At 41.1% G+C, this 25,689-nt stretch overlaps 1 protein-coding gene across 1 annotated transcript; it reads left to right on the forward strand.

Moving 5' to 3' along the window:
- The first annotated feature begins 1,633 nt into the window (after positions 1–1,633).
- Positions 1,634–25,012, forward strand: CUZD1 (CUB and zona pellucida like domains 1). Its single transcript, XM_089669777.1, has 9 exons — positions 1,634–1,746; positions 5,856–5,985; positions 8,934–9,136; positions 10,662–10,809; positions 14,290–14,501; positions 20,102–20,274; positions 21,079–21,461; positions 24,122–24,387; positions 24,608–25,012. Exons 1-9 carry the CDS (start codon positions 1,665–1,667, stop codon positions 24,772–24,774), a joined length of 1,764 nt encoding a protein of 587 aa, XP_089525903.1. The 5' UTR covers positions 1,634–1,664; the 3' UTR covers positions 24,775–25,012.
- The last annotated feature ends 677 nt before the right edge of the window (positions 25,013–25,689 follow it).

Here is a 25,689-nt window from a genome sequence, read left to right on the forward strand (position 1 = left end):
GAAGGATGGTCAGGAACGAGCCGGGGTCAGAGCAGGCGAGGGTAAGCATAAAAGAGAACAGGCAGAGTTTGGCAACTAGGAAGCGTACTTACAGGACAGGAACAAGACCTTGTGGCAACCTGGAGATGCACAGGGCAGCTTTAAATAGAGCGCCCTGTTCTCCCATTGGTGCGGCCGCGATCGCTACTGCGCATGCGCGGCCGCCGCCGCGATCGCCGAGGACTCGGCGCTCGCCGGCTGGGACGGATCGGCAGTCTGCGCATGCACGCACCGCCGAGGACCCGGGATCCCTGACACTACCAGTCCTTTCAGCTGGGTTGCTCCTTCCCTACCACACAGGTGGTCCTCACTCAGGGAGCTCCAAGTTTTCCACTTTTCCAATAATATGCTTCAGGAGACATATGAGACTGCTAATTTCACTACTATAGCAGGGCAATATGGAAAAACAGATTTGTGTCTGCAGGGATCCCAAGGACCGAACAAATGTGCCAAAGGGCTGCAGGTGGGGCACCAGGAGCTTAAATAAATAAAATATTGGTAGGTTCATTGGCTCCTGTCTAAAATTGACCCTAATATGACTTTAGTATTAACCCTATGTATGCATGTGAGGTAGGGACCTTACATGTGAGGTAGGTACCTTAGCTTGTAAGCTCCTTGAGGGCAGGGACTAATGTGAATGTACAATTTGTAAAGCTCTGCATACATTTCTCGTGTTATATAAATACCTGTAGTAAATAAATAAAACACAGTGAAGATTCAATGCAACAGAGGAAATAGGCTACGTTCACACTAGCTTTTTCAGCAGGCGGCAGACAGGCATTTGGGAAGCGTTTTTAAGGCTTCTGAAACACCTATGAAAATTCTGCACATGGCAGCACATAGTGCTGTTCACACAGAAGCGTTAGCATCGCGGTAAAACTGACGCCTCGGGTTGAGTCAGGAGGAGTTGAAGCCTCCCATTCAAGTCTATGTTGCAGTTCCGCAAACACCTGGCAGGCGTTTGCGGTGCGGTTGCGAGGCGTTTGTGGAGCATTAATACCATTTAACTTCATTCTAGAAGTTTGTGGTGCGATTTTAACGCTTAGCAAATGCCTATCAGCCGCTTCAAAACTGCGCAGATGGTGTTTTGGGAGCATTTGAGGAGCGTTAAACGCTTCACAAATGCCTGTCTAACGCCTGTCAAACGCTATAGGGGCATTTGGCAAGAGTTAGAAATAAAGTCAAGTGTGAACGAGCCCTTAAGGGTAAGTATAATATATGTATTTTAAAGAGACATTGAGGTTAGGATACATATATCCAAATAACAATGCTTTGTTATACAGCCAGTCAGCCTGATCAGCTGGTGTATCACTAACTGGAAGCGGATAACCCCTTTAACCTTCTGTACCTTAAAGTTTACATTAGACAGTATAACAGCACTCTGTTTTTGACCCATATGGTTATGACAGGACACGTATGAGAATCGAACAGGTGTTGGTTTCCTGCATATTCCTCTTGTTTTGCTAGCGTGATAGACAATGAGAATTGCCATCTGTGACTATCGCAAATTGCTCCAATGAAAACTTACGAAGGATGGGTCAGGTCTGCAGGCTTCTACATATATGAAACAATTATTTACTTTTCATTAAACAACCTTCATGTGAGTTCTAGCTAACATCTTCAAGATGTCTCCAGTGGGGTTGCTAATAGCCCTGCTCCTTCTCTGTACCTCTTCATTAGCTGAAGAGAAGGCTGTCCAACCTGAAGGTAAGTAAATAAGCAATTGTCTTATTATTCTAGATCAGTTATGTTCAACTTTTTTAACATGGAGGAACCTTTGAAATACCTTTCAAGTCATAGAGAACCCCTGCAAATAATTGCTGGGGGAGATTTACTAAAACTGGTGAACTTGTGCATGGTAATCAATCAACTTCAGCTAGTTCAATCAAACTTTGGCATTAAAACCTGGAAGCTGATTGATTTCTATGTAGAGTTGCACCAGATTTTGCACTCTTCAGCTTTAATAAATAACCCCCATTGTGTGTACAGCTAATGATACATGACTGTGATGACCACTGAGAAGAATGCTCTTTACATTTGTGGCAAGTGGGAAGAATCCCCCTACCCTTACAGATAGCTAAAAGATCATTGGAGGCAGAAATTGTTCTTTGCTCAAGGAACCCTCTGCGACCTCTAGAAGAACCCCGGGGTTCCACAGAACCCTGGTTTAGAAAGGCTGTTCTAGATGACGAATGTGAATTAAAAAATAGAAATATTCTTGAATAAGAATGGATTAGCAGAACATTCAGAACTGAGTATGTGTTTATATGAAAATTTTGGAATTGCAAAACAAATCTAAAACATATAATTACTATCCAGGCCACTCTGTACGTGCATATTATTAATTATTTCAATTGCCATCTTATATCATATCTAGCTGTGGTTTTCTATAATTGCCAAAAAAAATCAAATGTCACTTCCTTGCAATATAGCAAATCAGAGGTTATGAGGCTGATTTACTATAAGAAATTAGGAATCTTCACTCCAAAAAACAGGTATGTTCACTTCAAGTATGCAGTCATGTGAAAAGCAGATTCCTGTTCACTTTGAATACTCAGTCATTTGCAGATACTTGTCACATAAGTAGATAATTAGGTCAACATTCATACAATCCTTTGAGTGAAGATTCTCAACTCCATTAGCTAAACAGACCTATTCTGTAGACAGAGTGTTGACAAAACACCCCTCATACATTTAATTTACAGGATTTACTGGATGTCAAAAAAGAGACAACCCCTGTTCAAATGTGTTGAAATACTTTCTGGCACTGCTCAGGACTAAAGCCAGTTTGAGAAATGATATGGTGAAGCAGTCAGCAGTTTTTGCTGAATGGTAAAAGGTAAAATACTTACAATGCTTATTATTCACTGGACACTTTTCGTCTTTCTTTCCTCAATAAAAGTGAAATTACACTTTAAAATAAAGGTGGCATAGTGGGGAACAATATTTTCCTATACATAGATTACTTTCTGTACCATCTTTCATTTTCTTTTTGCCTTACTTTGCAGCTCAAAACAGGTCACATAGCAAAGTCCCAATTTTCTAATATCTCAATCAGGGTTCTTTAGTCAGGTTTAAAGAAAAAAATAAAAGTCAGCAGCCACAAATATTGTAGCTGCTGACTGTTAACAAAAGGACACTTACCTGTCTATGAATCCAGCGCTGTCCAGGATCTTTAAGTGGGAAGCCAGCTGTGACTCCCCAGCGTCATCAAAACCAGCTTCCCACGGTGCATGCATGAGCCACATTGTGCTGTGTGAATGGTCCTGCAGCCTCTTGGGACCTGTGAAGTGTCCCAGAAGGTTGCAGGCAGGGGGGATGGAGAAACTCCGATGGAGTCAACTAGGCAATTCCAGCAGAAGTTGGAGCAAGTACCTAAGAAAACTAGGTTGCTGCCCCCCCCCTCCAAAAAAAAAAGTTCCAAGAGAAAAATAGGAGTGGAAGGAGGACATAAAGCAGAACTTCCCCTTTAGGGCGAAGTTCTGCTTTCTAGTTATCCAACAAAATATGGGTGAAGTCAACCAAAATTATCCCTACTTTGGCACCATACCTTAGGATTAAATCAACACATAAACCCTTCCCCAGACTTATAGAAGGCCATAGAGTTAGGAAACCTTAAATGGGATTGTAAATGTGCCTTACAGGGATCACACACACCTATATATATTTTTTGTGAAAAGGCTACGGATCTCGAGGAAGCGGAAAAACTGTGAAACGCATCGATACATTTTACCCTATGGGATCTGAAGAAGTGTGTTTATTGTGTCATTAATGATATGGCGTACTATATTATTTTTTGTACCATTTTATTGACGTTTTAAAGATAAAAAATATTTACAATTTAATATTTTTATATATACAGTATGTATGATCCCTGTTAAGACACATTTAAAATCACATTTAAGGTTTCCTAACTCTATGGACTTCTATAGGCCTGGGGAAGGATTTATATATTGAAGTTCTGCTGTAGATATATACACTATATTGACAAAAGTATTGGGACACCCCTCCAAATAATTGGATTCAGGTGTTCCAATCACCTCCATGGCCACATGTGTATAAATTCAAGCACCTAGGCATGCAGACTGCTTCTACAAACATTTGTGAAAGAATGGGTCGCTCTCAGGAGCTCAGTGAATTCAAGCGTGGTACTGTTTATAGGTTGCCACCTGTGAAATAAGACTATCCGTGAAAATTCCTTGCTACTAAATATTCCACAGTCAACTGTTAGTGGTATTATAACAAAGCAGAAACCACTGGGAACAACAGCAACTCAGCCACCTCTGGGATGAATTAGAGCGGAGACTGCCAACCAGGCCTTCTTGTTCGATATTAGTATCTGACAAATGCACTTTTGGAAGAATGGTCAAACATTCCCATAGATACACTCCTAAACCTTCTGGACAGCCTTCCCAGAAGAGTTGAAGCTGGTATAACTGCAAAGAGTTGGCCAATATTGAACCTTACCGACTAAGACTGGGATGCCATTAAAGTTCATGTGCATGCAAAGGCAGGCGTCCCAATACTTTTGGCAATATAGTGTACATTACACATATATATATATATATATATATATATATATATATATGTACATTTCAAATGGTATTAGCTTTCCCATCCCATACATTTCTATATAAAATGTGGGCCTACCTAAACCATCCAATCAAACTGTATCTATTCAAGCAGGCACACTACAAAGCTTTCTGCAAATTCAAGGGAAATTGCACAGTCAGATCATGACGTGTGATGAGATAAAAGCACCTCAAAGATGAAAAAAATAGCCCTCCACAGTAATTATCATGGGGAGGTCACACATATCCTCCCATAAATCCCCTATTAGTTTTATATCAAAACCACTGTATATAGATATCAATTTTATAAGCTCCAACAGTCAATCCCCCCAACGAGGGCTCAAATAACAGCAACAAAATATTTGGATCTTGGAATTTAAACACTACCCAAAATGGTCAAGTCCAAAATGCTGTTTGTTCCAAACATAAGTTGAGTACAAAAGAAAACATATTTCAGGGGCCAAACTTTTCCCCCTTTATCAGGACTTGATGAAATATAGATAGTGTGTGGACTTAGGGTGTGATGAGTTTTCAGAATATTGTGATAACACAGCAACACTGAGCAGCTCAACAGCACTGATGAAGGGGGCTATGCATGGACAATGAAATGTGTTGGCTTTTGTATTAAATTTAAGCTTGGAATAAACTTCATTTTGGACTCGAATATGTTAGTGTGCTGCTCCAATTCCAGATCCAAATATTTCCTTCACAAACCAGACTATGATAGCCTTTCCTTGTGCAGAAACTGCCTACCTATTTTGTGGATACCCCACAGTGAGATCATAAGTATCCTAGTCACAACAACAAAAATATAAAACTAGCAGGCAACATTATCTCAAAGGCTCCTGTTCTATCAATCCATCCCTTAAAAGAGTAACAACATGACAGAGGATCCAACCGCTTAACACTCTAAAGCTATAAAAAAAAAATGTTGACACGGGTTCTACTTTACATTCTTCACTGGGTTCGGGTAGCTGTCAGAGACCCCATAGTAAGATGTCCCACCCTTTATCCCCCACTATAGCATCTTATTCCTGGATCGTACCTTGATTCTCAGAACCACATTTTCTATAATGTAAAATAGATAAACATCCATCAGGGATTTAATGGGCTCAGGTGTAGATATCTAACCACCATAGATACAGTATACAGGAAGATGTTGGATGTTTCAGTCCACTATCTTCTACCCAATGCTGAATTGTGAGTTTAGGATGGAATGATTGATCATGTTTTTTTCCAATGCAGCACGATGTGGATCCAGTTTTTCAGATGCCTACAAACCTGTCCAGATCCAAATTGGTGGAGACCTAGACTGTACCTGGGACATAGTGAGGTCATCCAATGAGACCACCAGATTAATCTTCTCCATACTTAAGTAAGAACAACTTAAAAACAATGTACATAATGTATTGACCTACAGCACACATTGTTCATTCTTCTGACCTATCTAATCTGATGAAGACTGAAATATGATTGGTCACATCAGTGCTTTTGTTAAGATATCATAAGATTTATAAACCCAGTCAATGCAATGACAAACTGTAGATCACTTATGTAGCTGTTTTTAACTGGTTAATCTTGAGGTAAAATGGAAGCATGGCAGTGTAATGGCATGACAGAGAGCATCAGTATATGAATCTGTATAATGACAGAGAGGCTCAATATATGAATCTGCAATGATCATACAAATCTACAATGGTCTAAAATCAAAATAAAGCTGTTTTCTTTTATTCTAAGTTTAGAGCTGTATTTAGACATCATCCTGCCCTAGATAATCCTGAATAACAGTATGACAGCCTTTGGTACAAGCTCCCTTGTATCATGTAAAAACTGCTAGCATGTGCTATATGGAAAGATTATCTTTATATAAAGAGCTATTTGTCAGCTGTACAGATCACCCATCAAGAGAAAGAAGAACGTTTTTCAAGTTGTGGGAATTATAAAGTAGTAACATTGTCTTGGAGTCTTGTTGCTGAATTAAAACACAAATGCCCAGAGGTGGGTAGCAGAGGAAGATAAATAAGTAGAAGACTAACTTAAGCACATCAGCACAGTAGCTAAGTGATCCTCACTTCCGCCTAGCAGCACTAGGGTCATTGGTTTGAATTCCAAGCATGTCACTACCTGCATGGAGTTTGCATGTTCTCCCTGTGTCTGTGTGGGTTTTCTCTGGGTACTCCAGTTTCCTCCCACATGCTGGTAGGTTAATTGGCTCCTGTGTAAATTGGCCCTAATATGTGTATTTATGAATGTGAGTTAGGGACCTTAGATTGTAAGATCCTTGGGGACAGGGACTAATGTGAATGTACAATATATGTAAAGCACTACGTAAATTGACAGCGCTATATACAGTAAGTACCTGAAATAAAAATTGTATTATGGAATTTGTGTGGCTCAGTGCTTCCTCTCTAACCCTGCTGTCCTAGGCACTGGCCCACAAATGCCGCTGTGGAAAATACTGTACAGTTCCAGTTGAGCTAAACAATCATCATCTGATTTAAACTGTAATCACTCTACCCCTTATCAAATGAAGGTATTATGCATAAATCAAGTGGTGCATTGACAAGCAGGAAGCATACTACATATAGGCACTAAATACCACCTTGTTGGGTTTCACACAATAAGTGCTAACTCATATGGCCTTATGCATGATACCTTCAAAGACCAAATTTATGAGCAAGTTTCTAATGTGGGTGGTCCAAGCAAGTTCCAGGTAGCAACAAGGATCATTGTTGAATGAGGTCTAGAGCCATCTGTAGCTGGCCTTATGAAGATAATGGAAATATCTGCATGCTTTCACCCACTATTCCTAAACAAGGAATACATCTCTTGATTTTGAAATGGATGTGATAATATGGAAATGATTTTTGTTTTTTCAAAGCTATGCTGGTCTTCACAGAATACAACCTTAAAGCAGAGGTCCAGTCAAAATAAAAAAAATTAAAGTCAGCAGTTACAAAAACTGTAGCTGCTGACTTTTAAAAACTGACACTCATCTGTCCCTCGATCCCACAGTGTCCTCACACCAGCTGGATTCCCTGCCATCCTGTGTCCCCAGTGCTGGAATCTTCAGTATGGGCACCCGGCTGTGACAGCTTGCAGTTTCAAAGCCAAGTGCCCACTGCGTATGCGCGAGTAGCGCTGTGCTTTGTGAATGGTCCTGTACTCTTCTAGGACCTGCCACGTGTTCCAGAAGACTACAAGGAGGGAGGGGGAAGGACAACCTCCGCTGCTGATCACCTAGGCGATTGCAGCGGATGTGAAAGCAGGCACCTGTCAAATTCGAGTACCCCCCTCACTCCCCAAAGGTGCCAATCCTTAATGTGGAGTGGGGGACGAAGCCTTAAAGTGGAACTTTCTATTTTCTCCAGTGTAGAAAGTCCATAATGCAAAACTGATGATTCAGCAATTTATTGATACTGTGGATAAAATGAATGTAACATTGCTAGCAGCTTCAAGCAAGCAAAGTAGGATATAAATAACAAATACTCCTCAAAGCCTAAGTTTAGTAAAAAAAAGATTTAAAAAAATCAGCATAAAAAACATTGCTTATATCCAAGGTGATGTGTCCATTGTGCTGATGGCTGCAAAATTTGTTGAAATCCTCTTCCCCCTCAAATTCCACCCTTTTCCCCTGCCATCGTAATCTTCGGGTGCCATGGGGGTAATAGAGCTGGGGGCCCTGTGGTTTGCACTCGCCAACTATGCCTGTCTTATCCACTGCCTTCCTCAATTCATAGAAGCTGTACTATAGCTTCTATGAATGAAAAATGATCTCTGAACAGAGGATATGAACCTTTCATTCATACTCCCATCCTACATTCATAGATCGCTGTATATAGTACAGCTTTTAAATATTATATTATATAATTTTATTACATTATAAAAAAGTTTTAATCTGCTGTACAAAAAATGACAATAAAACTGGATTGGTTTCCATGGTTAACTTTTTTTGTGGGAAAGTAGGAAATAGTTAGACCCTGTCAAATCTTTATTGTTGTCTGTGTCCCCATTGGGGAAATCCACCAAACTATTTGTTCTGGTGACCACTGTCTTCAAAAAAGAAAGTGAGGAGAAATCCAATGTTTTAGAGTTATCACAAGAACAAGAGCTGAGGGGAAGTCTTCCAATGGAGACATCTATGCCAGAAACAACCATTTCCTCACACTTTGGGAGATCTCCTATAACTTTTAGTTGCACCTATAGGACAGAAAAAAAAAAAAGAAATCTCCCAATAGTAGACTAGAAAACTAAAATAAAAAAATGCTGGCAATACATATACTTTAAAATATTTATTTTTATGATAATGTTCTTCTCTTGCAGCCTGAATCCATCCGCAGACTGCTCCCAGGAGAACATCACTGTAATGGACGAAAATTTCGAACAGCTGGGGGTGTTGTGTCCAAACTCTAATAGGATTGCTGAGTTTGAATCTTCAGGCAATGTGTATATCAGAGCAACCACCAACTCATATTCTCTTATAAGGACTATTTACTTCTTTTTTTACTCCCTCAATCTTGCAAATGGTAAGTTAGCCACTGCACAAGTCAAGTAGTCTCTTGCAGGAAACATTTTTTGGGCTTAAAGTATATGTAATATGGTTAAGCCCACTGTCGTGTTTTTTTCTGTCTGTGTCCCTGCGGGGAGATTTCCATTCACTTTCTGTCCGAGAGACACAGCAGAAAGTAAGTAAGAGATCTCTTCAAATCAAGGAGATGTCCCTTTTTAGACAGTTGTCACCAGAACAGGTGTCTTCATTGGAGAAGTTCCTATCACCCATTGTTCATGCAACAACATCCAAAATTTTGGATCACATTCTATACATCAGGTCAAAAAATGAGGGTGAATTTCCCCAATGGGGACACAAACAGCAATAAAAACCTGACAAGGGTTCTAAGAATCCTTTCACATAGGCAGCGCTCATTCCAAACTGCAGAGGATCTGTGAACAGATCTTCTGCTGAAATGGAGCAGAATGGAAATGATGTCACTATTGTGACATCCTGGTCTGTTCAGTGTTTTCCTCCTCCATGTGATGGAGGAAAAATGGAGCCTAAAACCTGTGAAAACTGTGAAAGTCACTTCAAAAGTTACTTTAAAGCCTAACTTGAGGTTGAGTCAAATTCAGAGCTACCTCTAGTGGATAATCTAAAATGCTCAATATTTAAAACAAAGAACAGTATGAAAAAGCAAGAATGCAAAACTGTGAAAGTTGGATCAAAAATTACTTTAACACCTAACTGCAGCTATGGAGGGTGGATTTTTTCATATTCCTTGGTGTTGGGCTCAGGGGCGGACTGACAACTTATGGGGCCCCCGGGCAATAGGAGATCATGGGGCCCCTGTGACCTTGCCCAAACTCAAATAAGCCTATGAAAAAGGTACCAGGGGCATCTCATGGGGCCCCCTACTGACCCTGGGCCCTCGGGCAGTGCCCGAGTATCCAAATGGTCAGTCCTCCCCTGGTTGGGCTTTAAGGTCATCTTTGATCCCACTTTCACAGTATTACATTCTCGCTCTTCCATATTCTTATTATTGTATTAAACATAGAGATTTGTAGATTATGCACTAGAGGTATTGGATTCATCCTCATTCAACATTCCTGCTGTAAAGTGTAAAAAACAAAAACAAGAACAAAATCTTAAAAAAATGTATCTATGGAGGAGCAGTGCTGCTACCCTAGGACAAGAAATAGGATAGGACTACAGAATGTGTCTCTTACCTACAGTTTAAAAGGAATGAGTATTTGAAACAGTTGTTTTATTTATGTGTACCTTGAAAAAAAGAAAATTACTCTATTCGCCTTTTTAAGCAGCCCATACACTGTATTATACAATCTCCTTTAGATTTACAAAACATAAGAAATATAAAGATACACCGAAACAATTCATTCAATTTGTGTAAAATCAGACAGGTCCTTAAATTACATAGTTGATGCTAGATCTACAGGAGCTTCAATCAAACTGTATTGTATATGGTGACCCTTACAGTCATTTTAACCAATATATTTACAGTGACCACATTTTCCCAACTTTTCTTTGTTTTTTTAAAGCTGTGGACTGTGGTGGGGACCTCAGTGGTACTTCAGGAACAATTTCCAGCCCCAATTATCCTAATCGACACCAACCTTTTACCTACTGTGTCTGGAACGTGAAAACACCAAAGAACACAATAGCCAATCTGTCATTCACAGAAATCTTGTAAGTTAATTCTGACTATTACATTGCAAAACACATTAAGCAGTGGAAAGCCGCAACTGGAGATCAGCTGGTAGTTTGGGACTCTCTGGATTAGGGATGCGTTAAGTGGTTAGCGCAACAGAGAACACATGGTAGATTGAGCCTCTTTTTTGGAGGGACCTGGTCATTTCAAGCTTTGCATGGGACAGTTTGCTTCATCAACTGAGAAGGTGATGCAATGATCCCCTTACTAGTTAACTTATCTAAGCAGAGTGGTAGTAGAGACCCGTTTTTTTGTAGAGGAAGGCCAAGCTCAAAAAAAGAGTACAGGCTCTTCTCCTGGATGACCTTTGGTCACCTAGCAGGATCTTGCCATTAAAGTCCTGGGAGTTTTGCTTCATTTGGGAGACATCACTGACCTAATAAGGAAGTACTATACTACTTTTTAGGTTATAAGGAATTACACTACTTTCATATAAGACCTGTGATGTTACAGGATCTCAGGGATACTCACCCCATAACCTTCAGATCCAAAGCCAATACAGAGCCTGCTGTTAGATATAAAATCTACCCACTGTCTACTGTAAATCGAAAGGAGAGAGTGAACCTGATGTAGAACTAGTGTCTCAGCTTCCCCATCAGCCTCTGCCCACTGTTAGCCTCTTTGGATGCTAGGAGACTGTCATCTGTGAAGACTACGGCATCCTTAAAGCTGTAATAAATTCAAAAACAAAAATGTCATATATTGTAGCTTACCAATCCTTATGTACCACTACCCACTTAGAAATTTCTGAGTTTTGGGTCCCCCTAAAGCTCTGCACCACCAGACAAAACGCATTTTCTTCCACACTTTGCATTCAGAGTAAGTAAGTCCTTGAGCTTAGCTTTGTGATTTTTATTAAGGGGTTTAGAACTTGGATAGGGTTGTGGGGTGTATGGAATGCCCAAGGAAACGGCAAACTTGAGGACAAATTACTTGTACAAGCAACTATATACAGATGTTGACAAAATAGTCCTTCCTTTAAGAGCATTCCAGCTCTCTGGTGCCTTAGGGTATTCCCTGGGCAAGGGGGCCCAGAAACTGCCAATTTAGCACAGCAGCCCCGGATGAGAACCTAGTTGAGTTTTCCATCTGACTGCCCTCTCCCCTTATCTGGCCAAGGGAGTGTAAGAGTACTCACACTGTCCTCTCCTGATAGCTTAATGGGTTGGTGGCTACCTTCAGGCCTTTCGCTGCGCTGGCTCCTTCCCTGCTGCTCAGGATGTCCTTCCTTGGAGACGGTGGTACAGTGGAGATCCTCTTCTTCCTGTAGGTAAGCTCCTTCCCTGGACCCCATCCCAGGCTCCACACTCCAGTATCTCACTCCGTCCTCCACCTGACACTGCTCACTTCCACCTAGGCTCTTCAATACATTAGGGTTGCCTTAGTCACCATGCCCAGCTTCCTGCCAGGGGATTGGCCAAGGTCCCTCAAGTATTCATATCCGAGCCCCCCCCCATTCTTCCTCCAGAAAGCTCTCAGGTTTCTGGAGAGGTGGGAGGGCTCCAGAAGCCCTGACCTTCAGAACCTCCCTAGCCTCTCCTGAGGTAACTTCTCTACCTCACTCCCAGACTGCTACTCAGCCTAAAAAACAAAACAACAAACTGCTATCTGGCTAACCTGGAGGACATTACATTTAGCTGTGGTGGCTGCATTCATTTTCTTTTTTTAGACTTTTCCCTCTTTTTTCACTTAGTAAGCTTGCCAGTAACACATCTCCTGTATTAGAGTGCCCCAATCTGGGTGAAGGAGCAACAGAGAAACATTTGGACAGCAGCATTATCAGTCTTGGGAGAGGGTAGTGTCAGATGCACTAGCAGAGTTAGATACACTAATAAATTAAAGCCAAACTTTAGCTCAACCTACAGTTACAGCAACAGCTTTTCAATTTTGGGATAAAAGTTTTACATGAATAAATAAAAGCTGATTATTGTAATTGTATACCCTGTCCGTGGTATATGGTTTGTCTCAACTGCTACATTTACAGGACAGCATGTTCTGTTGAAAAGCAACAGACATACTGGCCAGATCGCCAGGTGAAAATAAAGGAAAGAAAGCCTAAAAAGAAAACTAATGTAGCTTTCACATCTAAGAATTGGTAAGCTGCAATATGATAAAAAGTTTGCTTTTGGGTTGAATACTGCTTTAACAACCAGCAACAGGTGGGGAGGGGAGGAGGTCCTCCACAGTATACAGAGACAGGCATTTTGCCTTTATCTGTAAGACAACTTACATTTGGTCTTTATTACCTCCAATTTCATTACCTACAAACTGGAGGTAATTCAGTTTTGAATTTGGTGCAGTAATAGGACCACTTTTTTTTAAAAAAAGTGGCATTAAGAAATTCCTGAATCTGCTGCACATATCAGTAAGGCTACCAAAAGCAGGGATTTTTTTAATCTGGTGCTGGCCATTTTAAAGGGCCATACTGCTAACAAAGTGTTGTTAGGGCTTTAATGAATTACCCCCAGAGTTCCTTTCTTAAAGCTTAACTCCAGACATGAAAAACTTTAATCTAAAACTTAAATCTATATTCTTTAGCCACATGGGATATAAATTCACTTTGTGTACACCAAATGCCTTTGCAAATCCAGATGTAGCTGGGTGCTGCTGCCGGCTGTGTGTGGATTCCTTTCCCTTTGCCATTATGAACAGTAAACTGGGCTGTTTGCAGATCCCCTCGCTCATTCTTCTGTCTCTGTATGCCAACCAAATCACTATTAGTAGAGGAGGGGGAATGGGTGGGATATCAGCTCTATTTACTGTTTATAATGCACACAGCCAGCAGCAGCACCCGGCTACACAGATATTACCTTGGAAAAGGAACAGTGACAGCATCACTGTACTGCACACAGCCTGGGCAGGGAGCAGAGCTTTGGGAGCGACCCAGCAAGTCCTCCCACAACAGGCTGTCTGCAGAAAACTACAGGAGGGGCAGATACAAGACCAGTTACCAAAGCAGAGCAACAGTTGCATAGATGCAAGGTTTTACACTGGATTATTGCACAAATTTCAAAAGAAACACACAAAGCACACCAAAATTCTGAGTAAAAATACAAATGAACCTTGTATTTACTTTTTGTTTATACCGGAGTTGAGCTTTAATTTTACAGATGAATAGGAAATGTAGGTCCCTTTCTCTGGGTTAAAATGTTGTATGTTAAAATTGTCATCATAATTTTAAGCAGCAAAGTGCTATAATCTTTTTCTTGGAATTTAGTCATTGTAGAACATATTGCAATCCTCTAATTATTGAAATGTTAATTTAATAAAGGAAAGGATAACTGGTGTGAAAAGTGCAGTAAGCAATAGCAATCAAGTGTACTTTACCTTGTTAAATAATGTGAATGTGTGTTTCTTTAGTGCTACAAATCCTGCTGTCATTTATTAAAAAGTGATGGTTTTTATTTTACTTTAGACTTTGCTTTGCGACTTCAACTTCTCTGCTATTCTCTCTGCAGTATTGAACCAGATTCCAACTGCCGATTTGATTTTATTGCCCTGTTTGATGGCCCAAACACACACTCCCCTCTGAAGGATGTGCTGTGTGGTCGTACGGTGACTGAGTTGGAGATGTCTTCCAATTCTTTCACGCTGGTGTTCAGCGCTGATTACGCCAACTCTTATTATGGCTTTTCTGTCGACTACACTGCCATACCACTATCATCCAACAGTGAGTACTAAATGGAAATGATTCAAATTAATATGCTCTTTTCCAGCAGGCTTGTGCTGATATAGAATGATGTAGGATAAATACACTGCTCAAAAAAATTAAAGGAACACTTTTTAATCAGAGTATAGTATCAAGTCAAACTCCTGGCATATTGATCTGGTCAGTTAAGTAGCAGAGGGAGTTTTTAATCAGTTTCAACTGCTTTGGTGTTAATGAAATTAACAGGTGCACTAGATGGGCAACAATATGACAACCCACAAAACAGGAAAGATTTTACAGGTGGAGGCCACTGACATTTTTTTCCCTACTCATCTTTTCTGGCTGTTTCTACTACTGGTACTACTGGTAGCATGAGGAGATACATGGACCTTACAGAGGTTGCACAGGCAGTCCAACTCCTCCAGGATGGCACATCAATACGTGCCATTGCCAGAATGTTTGCTGTGTCTCCCAGCACAGTCTCAAGAGCATGGAGGAGATTCCAGGAGACAGGCATTTACTCTAGGAGAGCTGGACAGGGCCGTAGAAGGTCCTTAACCCATCAGCAGGACCGGTATCTGCTCCTTTGTGCAAGGAGGAACAGGAGGAGCACTGCAAGAGCCCTACAAAATGACCTCCAACAGACCACTGGTGTGAATGTCTCTGACCAAACAATCAGAAACAGACTTCATGAGTGTGGCCTGAGGGCCCGACATCCTCTAGCGGGCCCTGTGCTCACTGCCCGGCACCATAGAGCTTGACTGGCATTTGCCTTTGAACACCAGAATTTACAGGTCTGCCACTGGCGCCCTGTGCTTTTCACAGATGAGAGCAGGTTCACCCTGAGCTCATGTGACAGATGTGAAAGGGTCTGGAGGAGCCATGGAGAATGGTATGCTACCTGTAACATCATGACCGTTTTGGTGGTGGGTCAGTGATGGTCTGGGGAGGCATATCCATGGAGGGGTGCACAGATCTCTACAGGCTAGACAATGGCAGCCTGACTGCCATTAGGTATCGGGATGAAATCCTTGGACCCATTGTCAGACCCTACACTGGTGCAGTGGGCCCTGGGTTCCTCCTGGTGCACGGCAATGCCCGGCCTCATGTAGTGAGAGTATGCAGGCAGTTCCTGGAGGATGAAGGAATTGATACCATTGAATGCCCCCCACGCTCGCCTGACCTACAGTAAATCCAATAGAACACCTCTGGGATATCATGTTTCGGTCCATCCGACACCACCAGGTTGCACCTCAGACTGCCCAGGAGCTCAGTGATGCCCTGGTCCAGATCTGGGAGGAAATACCCCAGGACACGATCCGTCGTTTCATTAGATGCATGCCCCGATGTTGTCAGGCATGCATACAAGCACGTGGGGGCCATACAAACTACTGAGTACCATTTTGAGTTGCTGCAATGAAATTTCAGCAAAACGGACTAGCCTGCTGCATAATTTTTTCACTTTGATTTTCAGGGTGCCTTTGAATTCAGTCTTCTGTAGGTTGATAATTTTCATTTCTATCAAACGATGGGGCATCCTTACGTTCCTAACACATTACTTAGTCCATATCAGTATAGATATCCAGCATGATATTTTCCCCATTGAGATCTGATGTGTTTTCAAAATGTTCCTTTAATTTTTTTGAGCAGTGTATATTCCAGTAAATAAAGGGGAAGTCTGCCCAAAGCATATGCTTCATTGTTGGCTGGCCACCTGTGGGCTGAATCGGCTGTCGAATTCCTGTATCTCTAGCATTTTTATTTTTGTTCAATCATTTTTATTGAAGGTTTTCGTGCATACAAATGACATAGAAAAAAAGCAAATGTACACTATGGGGTTGATTTACTAAAACTGGAGAGTGCAAAATCTGGTGCAGTTCTGCATGGAAACCAATCAGCTTCCAGGTTTTTTGCCAAAGCTTAATTGAACAAGCTGAAGTGAGAAGCTGCACCAGATTTTGCACTCACTAGTTCTAGTATATTAACCCCCATATGTATATACAGCATATGAACCATATCCCTGTGGTAAAGGCGCAATGCTGGTATATTCAACAGTCATCTTTTCAAATCACCAAAGAAGTAACCACCAAATCACCAAAGGAGTTGTAGTGGAATAAAAAAGAATCAAGAAGAACACAAAGTAAGAGAGAAATAAAAGAAAAGGGGATGAGGAGAGGAACCATGTCTGGGTAGGCACAGGTAACTTGGTTAGTAAAGTATGTCCAAGCTACAGAAGGGGACGATCAAAGTCTGCAGGCAGGAAATGTAAGACCCACGTATCCAAACTTTCTGGAATTTAGGCATTGTACCCAAAGACTTTGCTATCAACTTTTCATTAATCACTACCCTGAGCAATCTATTCTTGACTGCAGATGTGCTTGATGTATCAATGAACCAAGCTGTTGCTATTATTTGCTTCACCGCCGTTAACACATAAATTATAAGTATGAATCGTTTTTGTAGAGCTGTTAGGGGGTTTTAATTTAGAAGTGCATAAGATAGGCCTAGAGAAATTGTGCATTGAAAGAGGCGTGTAGGATTTTGTGGGTGTTGGTTCAAAATCTTTGAACAATAGGACAAGTCCACCAGATGTGGAAATAAGTTCCCATTGTTGAACAGCCTCAGAAACAAATGATCGGGTTGCCTGGAAATCCCCATGCTATGTGAGGTACACCATATCCCGCCACAGTCCTTATAATTGGTTTCTGCTGAAGTTGCATTGTGGGAACAGGATTTTGCAATTTCTCAAATTTGGTCTCAGTCTTCATGCTTTAAGGCTGTTTCTAGGTCTGACTCCTATTTCCATGTGTAAGCAATAGGTGATGGTGTAATTTTGGTATCAAGAGATTAGAGAAAAGGGAGATCAGTCCTGGAGAGTGTGGATCATACATGCATTTGGACTCAAACTGAGTAATCCCTAATCTATCTCCAGAGATACTGTATGTGCTGCAGTGGAAGCATAGGGGTTGATTTACTAAAACTGGATGGTGCAAAACTTGGTGCAGTTGTGCATGGCAGCCAATAAGTTTCCAACTGCAACTTGTTCAGTTAGGTGTTGACAAAAAACACTGGAAGCTGATTGGTTTCTATGCAGAGATGCACCAGGTTTTCCACTCACCAGTTTTAGGAAATCCATCCCATAATGTCTGCAGCAGAAAAGTTTGGAGTTAGGCAGATGATTATCATGTTTTAGATTAGCAAATGACTAAGCCTATGACAAAGCCTAGTCACGCCAGAACTAATCCAATGTTTAAAAATGCCAGAAGAGTGAAATTGCAGGGGGAATGATGGATTACAAATGATAGATAATCTCTAGTATTTTTGATTACACTAATTATTTTGCAGAATTTGTCTCTGTGTCATTCCTTGACCCAAGGTGAAAATGAAACCTTCACATTGGGTTTGTACACTTAGGCAAGTCAATGTTAATGCACAAAACTTAGAAGCAGCTCAAATGAAACAGACTATTAAAGAAATAATAGCAGGTGAGAAGAGGCTGCTCAGAAGTAACTGAAAAGCATCAGAGAAAAGTCTTAGAAGTAACTGATAAGATGCTTAGTAGAAACTGAGAAGCAGCTCAGAAGGAATTCAAAAGAGTCTCAGAAGGAACTGAGAAAATGCATCTAAGAGGACCTGCTCCAAAGAAACTTGGAAGAATTACAGATGGTCAAGAAGAAGTTGATGAGAGAGCTTCTCCGACTCCTCCCATCTAAAACCACATGGAGTTGATGACAGGGAGTAACAGGACAAGGAGTGGCACAGGTGCCTGTGGTGTGTCCAGATGCAGCAGGTGGTCGGAAAACAGTCTGGATATTGTTGAGACACTGAAGATACTCAGACCAGATCTAGTGCAGAAGGCTGGCAGACAGGTCAGACTCAGTAACCCACAGATGCAGGAAGCAGGGACATGGTTATGACAAGCCGAGGACAGCAACAGCCAGGCAGCTGGAAGTACTAATTCAGAAAGCAGTCCAGGCCAAGATTAGTATCAGAGACTTAACAAAGGTACCAAATCAGCAGGCAGAAGGAGAAGTCAGGAAACAAGCCAAGGTTATGAGTGGAAGATATGAATATAGCAAAGTCAGAAGTGAAGCTGGGGCAAACGCAGAATCACAGAACACATGAACTCCCCTCAGTTGTGCATTGCTTTAAGTAGGACACTCTGTACCAAAGCCGGTGCTAGACGTGCATGCTAATACACGCGCACGTGAGCATGTTACAAACATGCAGGTGTGTGCACAGCCATGAGTACACATTGGAACATGAGCTATAATATGCACACATGCAGATCTTCAGGTACAGCCATGCACTTGAATTTGCTGACAATGTTACTCTGAGGGTGAAACAGGTGGTGGGGGGTCCATTGTTTTCGTTTGAAATGGCTGCAGCAAGTGGACATAACCAAGAATCAGGGATAAGATGTGTGTAATGTACCTGATGGAGGAGCATGAAGCACTGGGGTAAGGCCTCTCTTACAGCCCCGGTTCAGGAACCCCTGGTAAGGTGACAGGGAACACCAGAGCATGGGGTGGCACGAATACCTGATAGTCTGGTTGATGCCGATGTGCCATCAGAAGAGCAGAACCCCAGGACCAGATAGGCTGGCAGATGAACTGGAACTGATGCAGACACAGGATGGCAGAGGCAGCTGAAGGACAGGTACAAGGCAGGGTGAGATGGTCCGGGTCGGCAACTATCGAGCAGATGAGGTACAAGCGGCAGGCAGAAACATAGTTAGAAGTCAAGCCAGGGTCAGTAACAACAGATGGTATATGACAGGAGGAGCCGGCAGAGACATAATCCAAGGACAGGTCAAGGGTCAGTACAGGCGGCAATCAGAGCAGAATCAGGGGCAGACCGGGTCAATAACAGAAGATCAGGCAGTAACTGGTATCAGGAACACAGGAACACAATAGACCAAACGGCACTGACAGGCTGCAATAGTGCATTTTAAATAGCCCCTGTGGTGCCAATGCAAATTCACGTTCGTGCTTGTGCTCCCACTCGCACACATGCCCATGCATTTTCAGACCGGCTGCGACAGAGTTCCTTAAATTCATGCACCTGCGCATATGGGCATTCCTTTCCTGACAATGTGTAAACAACTAAGACAACAAATAACAATGATAAAATCAATTCTGGGAACAGCTGAGTTCACTTAATGCAAATAGTCATGTGCCGCCTTTCAACAGTTTGGAGGTGCAAAATGTAAAAATGATTGGAGCAGATCACCCCAGGCTCCATCTATAACAAAAATAGTACTTTTGGATGACCTGAATATTTATTGGGATGAGGCTTGTTAATCACAGAATAGCTAAACTCAAGTAAAAGTCAAAAGTTTAAAGTGTTGCTAGAGCATTACTTTATTATATTTAAAAAAAATGGATGCCCTTTTTTTCCAGGAAAAGCGCTTCGTAAGCAACAAGCTTCACTTTATATTTTTTCAAATGTATGCAAGCCCGAAAGATTGTTGATGTAGTGTAGGAACTACTGGGAATTTAGTAGGATTCCAATAATGAGGGCTAGATATTTACAGTTGCTCTTTATTCTGTTAATACTTCATGTTATCCCAGTTTATTTGTCCAACATTGATTGTTTCTATGACCTTTTCGCATGTCTAGGCTCATTGTCTTGTTCTGGAGACTCGATGACTGTTGTTCTCAATCCAGCTTACATTTCTTCATTGGGATACGATGCAAATGATCTGACATTGATTGATAAAACATGTGGTCCTATATCTGCCAATCCTATTGTATTTGAGGTGCCCCTCACAAGCTGTGGTACACTTAAGAAGGTAGGTATTCAACATGTTAACCTTTGTGGAGGAAAAAAAAACCTAACATTGCTTTGGTAAACTGCAAATGCAGGCAAATAAAACCAATTAATGAGTGACCAATGCTGTCTTGGAAACATTGGTAGCCTGAAGTATGGTCGCCCTCCCTAAGCTATGCAGGTGCATATTATACCAGAGATAGGTGGATAATTGGAGTATTTGCATTCATTTACAAATCTTTAGGTGAGCAAAGGTTTAGCTATGTGTCCATCTGTTTGGGAGGAGCTGTCCTTAACATTTTGCATATCTTCACTGAATCTGAGGATTTAATCCTGTTATTGACATAGTTATGTTACTAAACTAAAACTTGGTGACATTCTAATTACAACAGTTTTATTATAATGTTTTCTGCTTCAATAAAATAATTTTTAATTGAACCCACTGGTTTAACAGATATCACAACCTTAGAGTTATCATAGATCAAAATAAAATGACTCTTCATCACAATATGTAAATCAGGTTACAATCAATAAAACTAGAAAATAATCTGTATGAAGGAGGTGATCTTAGCAAAGGGGTGTCGCTTTGGGTGCCAAAGGTTCTATGACTCGAGGCTTCACTGATAGAAATTTGGACATGCCTGACCTAGAAAAATGACAGCTAGTATTTGATTTGCCCCAATGATAAAAAATATACTTTTAAAGATTATGCATTCCATTGTGGCATATATTCAGAATGGGTCAGATTGGACTCCACTACTCAAATATACCAGCAATGTATCCATGGTAGCATCTGCTTAAAGTCATACTTCTCTTTTAAACGCAGGTGGTGGATCATACAATTTCCTACACAAACAGCATCTCTGCAAGTACAGTTGGCGTGATCACTAGACACAGGCAGTTGCAGGTCATTGTCACCTGTGAGCTTGGGAAAGACTCCATTGCTGAGATTATGTATGTGACTGAGGATGACATAATCCAGGAATACACAGGGTCTGGAGACTATGATGTTAGCTTGGCCTTCTATCCAACAGAGGACTTCAGCACTCCAGTGCAGGACTCTCCATATTTTATTGAGCTTGATGAGACCGTGTTCCTCCAAGCTACAGTCCAGTCTTCAGATGCTAACCTTACTGTATTTGTAGACACCTGCTTTGCCTCTCCCCAAGCTAATTTCCAGTCACCGAATTATGATCTCATCAGAAGCGGGTAAGTAGACGATACCAATTTGGACATATTTGATTTTCCTTGAGAGGGTTTAGCTCTCTCTAAATATAAGATAGTTAACTGGCATCCAAAATTTTGAAAAAATATACCAGCAGAAGACCACTAGCAGCTAGCAGCAGAGAGCAGGGCGCTATGCCCATGCAGCTTACGTTAACAAGTCATTGTGCAATGCAGGACCAGCAAAGTCCAAGACAGGGACAAGAGTTTGAGGAAGCCAGTGCCACACTGCCACTGCCATTACTGAAGAAGAGCCAGCCATGATATCCTCCTACTCTCACCCAGGTCTTCCATAATGCTGCTCAGCTGGAGTGCTTCCCAGGAGATATATACTACTTCAAATACATTTCAAAGCACAAACCAGCCTCTGCCTCCTCCATGCACATGCACAAGCTGCACTCCAGCCTAGTTTATGTATAGCCCTGTTGTCACATGCAGACAGCAACCCTCTATATTTGCGTGGGATGGCTTACTCCTTTGCAACACAAGTGGCCTTCTCAACTTGCAGTTATAAGGTCCTACATGGGACACTGTCCTCATCAACTTTGTATGTTCTCCCTGTTTGTTTAAGTTCCCCCCCCAAGTACCCACTTTCCTCTAAGAGTTCCAAAACATACTAGTAGCTTATTTGACATTTGGGCCTAGTCTGGATTTACTCTTCTACCATAGCCCCTTCTGGGATAAGAAATGTTTAGGGGTACAACTATAAACCTGTTTCTGTAAAATGAGCAGAATGTGCTCATAATCAGTAACAAATACATGGATGTAGAAGTAAAAAAAGACTAAAACTGCACCTTGGAAAACCCTTGAACACAATGGGGTTGATTTACTAAAACTGGAGAGTGCAAACTCTGGTGCAGCTGTGCATGGTAGCCAGTCAGCTTCTATCTTCAGCTTGTTCACTTAACCCCCAATGCCATGTCTCCCGGCCTTTTAAAAGGTTTTTGATGCTTGGAGGCAGGGCGGGGTTTCTGATCATGTGATCGTCATAATTGGCTGTCACAGCGGTCACGTGATCGTAAAGCTCCCATTCGCAAGTAGAGATCAGGAGCTTTCCGTTCGGCGCCGGTAACTGTGCGAGGCTCGGGCCTGCACGCTATCAGCACAGGTCTATTTACATTTGGGTGCGCAAATATGCAGCCTCTCTGCGTCAAGGCCCACCTGCTGAGAGGCCATTTGTTTGTGTGTTCTCGGTGCAAAGGGGTTAAGCTTTGACAACAAAAATCTGGAAGTTGACTGGTTTCTATGCAGAGCTGCACCAGATTTTGCACTCTCCGGTTTTAGTAAATCTACCCCAATGTATGTTAACATAGCTAAGTGGTAAATTGCTTACAAAATTTACAACATTGTCTTTGAATGGGACATGAGAACTTCTGTGCTTCACGTACTGCCCAGCAGGTCCTATGGACACCCCACACCATGTTCCCGAATTGCTGTCCCCTCCATACCTCATCTAGACCTCCATCAGCGTGGGATTGACTGTGACAACCCACCCAATCTCCACTGTTACTTGTAGACATAGAAGAGGTCTTCCTCTACTTACATTCTCTGCCACAATCTGCATTAGATGATTTCATCAGTCAGAGCTGCAGAGGAAGAAAGTGACAGCAGCAAGTCGGTGAGCTGTCACAGCTGGTCATGTGCTGATGGAGCTGTGTAGCTCAGCTTAACTATTTATAGGAGGACGCTCAGGGGGAAATGGTGGACCCCCTTAATCCCCCCATATCTACACGCCAGATACTAGATACTAATGGACCACCAGCTGGATTTTCAAATAGGAGCCAGATTCATTATTTTATCCAATACCTCTATATATGAAGACTAAGTCTGCATTCATACCTAAGGCTGGCCATACATTATACAATTTTCTTGTACAATTTTCCTTTAGATTTACCACAACCATATAATATGAGGTCAAACTTAAACACTTTCAATCTGTATGCAATCAAGCAGGTCCCTGCACTACATAGTTGAAGGTAAATCTAAAGGAAATTGAATAAGAAAATTGTATAATGTATGGTCAGCCTAAGCAGAGTGTATTCCTGGTGATTTTTAAGCTTTTTTTCAGGAATTTTACAGATGTATTTCAAGCATTTTACAAGTATGTTTGCATGTGAATGAAGCTTCAGGAGTTTGTTTCCTGGGCTGTACAAGGAGGGAGAGCAGGTCTATAGGTGGAAAGGAGTTCTTCAGGTATAGAAATGTTGCGTGTATTGAGTATTGAGTGTTTACAGGCCTTTCCATTGTAGTCTATAGAACCAAAAATGTCTGAAAAGAGTAAAAAAAAGAATCAAAACTAACATTCCAGAGTGCCAACATTTAAAAAATATATATTTTTGAAAATTACCAGCACATCTCTGTGCTTAATACATACAATGAAATGTATTTTACAATGAATAGCAACATGAAAAATGTCTGGAATTTAAAGTCAACAAATCTTAATTTTCAACATAAATGGCAAAACCATTATTTTCATTTTTGGTAAATTTTGAGAAGTGATGATTATTTCAGAGAAAAAAATAAATGTGATTTTGTCCTGTTACTAAATATACCATGTAATGAACCAGTAAGCCATTTCTTGGCTATACATGCCTGGAAACATTTTTAAGGATTTACATCTTACAAAATTGTGTCCTTCTCACCAGATGTATAAAGGATGACACCTACAATAACATCCAATCTGGTAGTGGCTATGCCAGGTTCACCTTCAGTGCCTTCAAATTCTTGAACATCCACCCATCTCTGTACCTCCAGTGCCAGTTGGTGATCTGTGATAGTAATGATGCAGGATCCCGCTGTGATCAAGGATGTATCACACGTGAACGCAGAGATTTGGGATCCAAAGTTTGGAGAACCAACGCCGTAGTGGGTCCCATCCTTCTGAAACGCCACAATGAACCTGAGGCTGCAGGTTAGATTATCGTTTATCATTGACGTGTATATATAAGCCTTGTGATAAAAATTGTCTACAGGCAGAAATGGCTTTAGTTGCCCATAGCTACTATTTTTTACCTCCATGTTTCTACATGACTTTTGAAACAGAGCTTTCACTATGACCTTCCCTCTCTTGCTCCCCTCCTATTATCCTTTTCATGTGATATGTATTAAGTTTCTGAATCTCTTTTCCACAGGCTCTGTCAGCGAGAAGACTGAAGATGTGAAGACAGACCAGAGCAGCTTGTATGTGGTGGGCATCTCTGTTCTGGTAGTCAATGCCCTCATTGTGGCATTTGTGGTACTCAGGTACACCAGGAGAGAGCCCACAGGTTACAGATATCATACAGTGGCCACACACTAACTGGTGACTCTTTGCAATGCTCTACATGAAACTAATTATCCGCAAAGTTACAAAGCAGTAGCATACTTGAGTATAATTGAGTGTACCTCTGCTATGAACAAGTTTCTCCATATATATTAAACATTTATTTCTATTTTATTTCTAATATTAAAAATCTACAGGACAACTACCATTACCAATCGGAATAGCTCATTGTCTTGTTAAATTCAATAAAACAATAATATGTTTAACTTGCCAATTTGCAGGCCTTAACCTATCTTTGAATTATTTAAACTGGCTTATTGTTGCTAATCTACCGTACTGCAGAAACCTACAGCAAGCAATCTGATCTGACTTCAGTAAAGGGAAACTTGATTGGTTGTTTCGGCTTTCCAAATTTTGCACATCATCATTGCTACATCTATAAATACCATTGAGCAAAGCTTAGTAAAAAAAGCAAAAAATTACGGTATTTTCTATAATGTTCTTGGCTGGAATCAAGCCCTATTTTAGAAAATACACTGATTTTTTTTGTTTCCTTTTTATATACCCAAACCAATCCTTGCAGGATTTGTATCCATTACTGTGCAGATCCCCCTAAATCCAGCGTTTTCTAGGGCCCTGATGAAGGGGGATCCTTTGGAACCTCCCATACACATTCGTTTTTTTAACAGAAAGCCACAGAAAATTAACTATATCTTGTCTCAAATATTCTGCTGCTCTTCTCATATACTACTTTTTTTTAAATTAAAATTGAAATGCAACTTCTAGAAAACTAGAGGCATTTTCTACACATTTTGTTCATCTTAAGGAATCCAGAAATCTTACATCAATTATTTATATTAATCTTTTTTAAAAGACGATAATGATGAATTCCAAACTAGAAGAATTTTTTTCTGGAAGAGACTTCTTGAAGATGACCATTAAACACTATAC

The sequence above is a fragment of the Staurois parvus genome, unplaced genomic scaffold, assembly GCF_062004578.1.
Source record: "Staurois parvus isolate SC_StPar_1 unplaced genomic scaffold, SC_StPar_1.0 ptg000009l, whole genome shotgun sequence".
Lineage (NCBI taxonomy): Eukaryota > Metazoa > Chordata > Amphibia > Anura > Ranidae > Staurois > Staurois parvus.